Source organism: Sphaerodactylus townsendi, linkage group LG02, assembly GCF_021028975.2.
Source record: "Sphaerodactylus townsendi isolate TG3544 linkage group LG02, MPM_Stown_v2.3, whole genome shotgun sequence".
Lineage (NCBI taxonomy): Eukaryota > Metazoa > Chordata > Lepidosauria > Squamata > Sphaerodactylidae > Sphaerodactylus > Sphaerodactylus townsendi.
In genome coordinates, this window is record NC_059426.1 from 849266 (window position 1) to 855265 (window position 6000).

Consider the following 6000-nt stretch of genomic DNA (forward strand, 5'->3'; position numbering starts at 1 on the left):
GCCTCTCCCTGGCTGCTGTTCTCATGGTTTCCAGCCTCCAGGTCCTGCACCTGCCCCCTCTGCTTCCTTGCCCCTCTTGCGGCAGCCCCAGCACGCCCACCAGGCTGGCCGACTCAAGGCCCGCTTGGGCAACACGACTCAAGGCCCGCTTGGGCGAGCGCAGGCACTAGCGGGGGGGGGGATTTTTTGCCCCCCAAGTGACTCCACGGGCTCTGCCTGGGACATTTGTCCCCAGATGTCCCCATGGGCCCTTCGCCTCTGGACGGCACTGCTGCTGCACCACCACCAAACAGGGTTCAGGCTGCACACAGAGAAAAAAAACCCTGGTAGCCGGAGAATCCCCCATAGTATTGAAAAGGTGGCATAAGTCCAGCTCCTCCAGTGGCAGTGTGCCAGGTGGAAAGGCTGGTGGAAGCCAACTAAGGCCGGCTCCACCCCCAGGAATGCCTCATCATGCTCCCAGCCACACCAGAGTATCGTCATACGCAGGCAGGGCTGGGACATGGCAGCCGTTTCTGGGTTTGGGCACCACAGAACCACACGGCTCCCAGTTGCCTGCCCCTCCATGTGCCACTTTTGCTGGCGAGGTGGGCACCCAAGTCAACGCAAGGCTGCCCAGCTCCAAAGGTGACTTGCACCCTCCACATCCGGATTGGGCTGCCCAGCTGACAGTTTGCATCCTTCAAATGTTATGCAAGGTGCAAAAAGGAAAGGGGGCTCTGCCGTAGTTCAGGCGGTAGAATTCGCATTCAGAGTCACACAGAGCCAGTCCTGCAGAGTTTGTTCACTTGCAGCCTTCATAAAAATAAGAGAACCCCAATGCCAAGCCAAGCTTTCTGGAACACTCACGGTGCCCTTCTGAAGAGCACTAAAGGCTTCACTACAATCTGCGACAAGCACAAGCTGAAAAAAATTAAGCATTAAAAATGGACTACAATTCCCATCAGCCCCTGCCAGAATAGCCAATTGGCCATGCTGGCAGGGGCTGATGGGAATTGTAGTCCACGAACATCTGGAGGGCCAAAGTTGCCCACCCCTGCATTAAATGCTCTTTTATCAACGAGCTTTGAAAGGGCAAGATGTCAACACATCAAATGCAGGCTCCTGGAAGCCAAAACAGCTGGAGGGAGAGCCCTAATTTGCATCCCTTCTCCAGACAAGCTCCCGACACAAAACAGGATGCCTACAGCTCACAAGCCGCCCCCTCGGCCCAGTTGTTGCAATGATCCTGCAGCCGACACAAAGGGTGCCAGGTGCTCTACCCTCCCCCCCCCCCGCCAAAAATGAACCCCCCCAACAGCACGGGCTGTTTGTTGCTTGGTCAGAATGAGGGAAGCTGGTTAAAAACAGCAATGTGGTTAGGTGATATTAAGGCCTGGACTGACTGCTATATTGGTGGCAACCCCCCCCCCCCCCCGCTCACTTGTACATCAAATGCAAAGGAATGAACTGCCTGCTGAGGGTTTTTCAGGCTGTGTGACCCTGGTCTGCTAGCTGGCTAGTCTGTCTATCACACTTAGGCCCCGCCCACGCTCCGAAAGGACTCACGGCAGCTTTGCAGGGAATGCATAGTAAAAATATAATAAAAACAGTATAAAATCACCAAATATAAACAGAAATACAATATAAATACAACATAAATGCTAAAAACCAGTCTAAAACTGGTTAAATGACCATTTCAAGATGGCACTAAAAACAGCACAACAATATAAGGGAGCAGGCGTGCGCATCGCATCTCAGGGGGGACCAAGAAACGATATCTGAAGGGGTGTCCGGCTGGCCCAACAGAGAAGGCCCGGCAGAACAAATCCATTTTACAGGCCTTGAGGAACTGAGACAGACCCCGCAGGCCCGGATGCCGTTGGGCAGCATGTTCCACCAGGTCTGGGCCAGGACAGTAAAAACCCCGGCGCGTGTTGATGCCAGTCAGACATCCTTTTGCTCCTAACTTTTCACCCGCATCTATTCCAGATGCCACAACCTTCTGAAACGACCTCGGTACAAAGCAGAAGCCCCTCTGAGCTCTGCCCACCATCACCCCCATTTTCAATGCAGAAATGATAAGAATGGACTACTTTACAGAACTGTGTAAGTACAAGACTGTGCAGGCAAAGCGCTCGCAATGCGGATGATGATAGTCGAGTAGTATTCTGTGTCTAACGTGCAACTAGGGTCCAGGGCAGACATTATGGCTTCATTCTGAGGAATCCCTGCAAAGGCCTCAAACAGAAGCAGAACGAACAGCTGTGGGTTTTCCAGGCCGTGTGGCCGCAGTCTGGTAGTTTGCGTTCCTAACATTTCACCCACACATGCCAGGAGCAAAAACTACCAGATCACAGCCAAGACAACCCGGAAAAACCACAACAGCCAGCTGATTCCGGCTGTGAAAGCCTTCAATAATACGCAGGAGCAGAACAATCCCACATCTCATTTGTCTTCGAGACACAAACGTCTTTCAAAGACAGGCTCCATGAAAACACGTGAACGGGGCGGCTGCGCTCAGGCAGCAAACGCGTAAATGGTGGGACAGCTTCCTGTGTGAACGACGAGTCTCATAAAATAAAGCAACAAGACACTAATTACAAAAACTGGCCCTTCTTTAGCATTATGACTGGACTGGGGGAGAGGAACAAACTGTGAAGTCGGGGGCCAAGAAGACCCCAGTCAGACTGGGCCAAGGCCTTAGTGTCAGGGCAGCTGTATCGAGTTGATTGAGATGCATTCCTAACTCAAATGTATTTCCTACAAGATATATGTCACCAGCCTGCTACATGTTATCACTGCCGTCTCATTCATGACAGAAGAGTAACAGCAAAAGACAGTTCTGGCCAGAAGGCCCCCAAACTATTGATAATATGTGGCAGCAACCCCCACCCCCCACGCGAACCAGAGCACAGGCAGAGTCCGGCCCGAGAGCGCAGCCTCACCACAGAACTCCAAGGACGGAAGGCTGATAAGCACCTGCAAAAGCCAAAAGCAACACTTCCCCCGAAAGCTTCCCACCCCGGCAATGGCCTCCCGACAGCTGGCTGGTCACTGCGAGACAGGACGCGGGACGAAATGGGCCACTGGTCAGATCCAGCAGGGCCCTTCTGGGCCTGTCGTCTTAACTCTGCAGGAAAGCCCTGGAGCCATCAGTTTGTTCCTGTGGGACAGAACAGCGATCCACACCCAGAGCAGCTCGGGACTAAGAATGTCTTTCGGGGCACTTATTCTGCCCCTCCACCACTTAGAAGGGCCCCAGCCCAAAGAACTGAAATCTAAATCTCCTCCAAGCTGTACCAGAGGATCAAATCAGATGTCATCCCAATCTTCTTCGGCTCGCTTACTCACTGGACTTCACAAAGAGTCACTACTCCACATTTTAATTCTGACACTGTCCCCAGACATATGGGAAGTTTGAGGGACAACTTCCAACTTGGCTGTAATAAATCTCCCCAGAAGCAACAGAGACTCTTAGGGGTGGCAAGAGACACTCTGGAATGAGAAGCGACAGACAGGTACTCCTCCCCACCAAAGACCTCTACCAATTTGTCAGGGTTCTGCTCATCTGTATTTAAAACCAATCCAAAATAAAGGGTCCATTGCAAGCCCCGCCCACCCACCCAGCATAATCCTTGCATACGGTAGCTGGATAATCTCCCTGTGTCAAATAGTTCTGCTTTTCACAGACTTTGTTTTTCAAGAATCACAACAACTAACTTCTCTTGCTTTTCAGAGACCGCCGCACGTCACCAAAAAGCACAGTTTCCCAGCTAGTCTGTAGGCAACGAACATGACCAGAAATTAAACACACACATTACTTCACACATGAGAGAAAATTAAAGGACTCGGAGATTTTTCAAACTGCCATTCATTCTTCTAAAGCTGTCACACACATATCCTACAAAGCTGAGCCTGTGATACAATTTCATAAGTGCGCTGGCGGTTAATTCTTCATGTAACCCGACAGACGTCCGGCTGAAAAATGTGCTTGCCTCCGTCCATCCGTGTGTCTGTGTGTATGTGACAGTGTCAAACACGAATGTTTTCTCTTCTTCCTGAGCATTAAAGGGCGGTCTGGGGGCCCTGCTGACAGTCCGTTTTTCAGTGGATGCAGCTGAGGACTTCCTTTTCAAACCAGTCTTGCGCATAGCTTGACTGGCCAGCCGGTCACACCTGCACAGGTGCTCAGGGCCACAGCTGATTCACAACCACCGGAGAGGAAGCAGCCAGAGCGTCTGGATGTCCTCACACATTTCTCTCTGGCATAATCCTGCCTTGACCCCTCCTTTCCTTCCCCTCTGAAAACTGGGTACCAAGCAAGAATCCAAAAAGTGTGTCCGGCACAGAACCAAACCTGTGATGCTCCACACCTCATTTCTTTTCTTCTCTGTTCTGCCCAGCATTTTTTAAAATGAGAATATGCTGCTTTTCACCGTAGCAACCCACCGGAAATTCTCAGCCCTAGATTTGGATCGACATAAAAGTGTTTTGCTAGTTAAGAATCTCACCGGGGGGCGGGGGGGGGGGGGGTTATGGCTCAGAGTAGAACAGGAAGTGGCTCTGCTGCTACAGCAAGAGTGGACCATAAAGCACCGCTGGGTCTGTGCTGATTTGTGGTGACCCTGCAGGGTTTCCTAAAGCAAAGGGGGTGCAGAGGGCGACCCGTGCGAGGGCACCCAGCAGGCTTTACGTGGGGGAGTGGGAATCCTAGGCAGGAAGAAGCCACTTCACGCGCACCCGCCACGACCCTTTTCCAAGCCCAGCAGGGCACAGGCCTTGTCAGTGTCCCCCACAATGGAGAGGGAGTCGGCACAAGTGAGTCCCAAGGGGGGGGAAGTTACTTCCAGAGGAGACCTACAGAAGCCAGACGGGGGGGGGGGGGCTCCTCTGCTGACTCAGACATGGATCCTTGACCTGCTCCGCAAAGGTCCCTTCCGCCCAGGCAGAATAAGGCACTTCCAATCCACTTTCACAACTGTTTGCAAGCGGATGGTGCTATTTTGGTCTGGTGCTCCCAACACCTGGAGCAAGAGCATCTTTCCGCACCAGAAGCAGCAGCGGGCTCAGGAGACCCAACCAGGACACACGGGGGGGGGGGGGCGCCAGAGATGTGTTCAATCCCCTCCCCCCCCCCCGCCCCGAGAGAGTGCCCAGTGTGCTGGGGGTGGGTTGCTGCTGGTGTTTGCACGGAGGGGGCCACCTACCTACGGAGCGGGAGGAGGAGGGAGGACACGTGCTCGCCCCCGCCCCCAAACCACCTGCCTTCCCAGGGCAGCTCCCACTGGGAGGCTCCGGGGCCGGTTTCAATCCCAGGCGGCCCCTGAGGGTCGTCCAGGGCGCCCCCCGCGGAGCCTCCGCCGCGCCCGCTCTCCTCGCTGCACGTGTGGACGGGGAGGCGCGCCCCGCCCGAGGAAAAGGGGGTCAGAAGGAGCGGGGGGGCGCCGCTCGGTCCTCCTCGGAACACGTGTCTGGAAGGCGCCCCCCCAGCCCCCCACCCCGCCCGCCGCTCTTACCTTGATGATGCTGCTGCGCCGAGGGGCGGCCCGGGCGGCTTCCAGCAGGCTGGACTCCGGGTCCGCGGCGGCGGCGGCGGCAACGGGCAGCAGCGAGACCCCGCAGCGGCGCTCCCTCCTCCGGCCGCCCCCGGGCTCCGCCTCCGCCGCCTCCTGCTCCTCCTGCTCCTCCGGGCTGGCCAGGCGCACCGGCGGCGGCGGCTCCCGGCTCCCCGCCATGGGCGGCGGCGGCGGCGGCAGCAGCAGCAGCAGCAGCAGCAGGAGAAGCGCCGGCAGCCGCGTCCCTCCGGCCGGGCGGCCCCGGCGGCGAGCAAGGGAGGCGCGCGCAAGGCAGCCCCGGGCCCGCCCCCGCCACGCCCCCCCGCCAATCCCAGGCGCCGGGGGGGGGCGCGCAGACCCCGCCCCGCCCGGCTCCCGGCTGGCCCTGGAGACTCCCGGGGAAGCCCCGCCCGCCCGGCCGGCAGGAGGGAGGGAGGGAGGGAGGGAGGCCCCGCCTGCCTCG

General features: G+C 56.4%; 1 protein-coding gene across 1 annotated transcript in view; it reads right to left on the bottom strand.

Moving 5' to 3' along the window:
- PLCL1 (phospholipase C like 1 (inactive)) overlaps positions 1-5791 on the bottom strand; it is a 207419-nt gene extending 201628 nt beyond the window's left edge. Inside the window, exon 1 of the mRNA XM_048485250.1 lies at positions 5499-5791. Coding sequence (XP_048341207.1) covers positions 5499-5717 — 219 coding nt within the window. The 5' untranslated portion in view covers positions 5718-5791. The remainder of the gene's footprint in view (positions 1-5498) is intronic.
- Between the last annotated feature and the right edge of the window lie 209 nt (positions 5792-6000).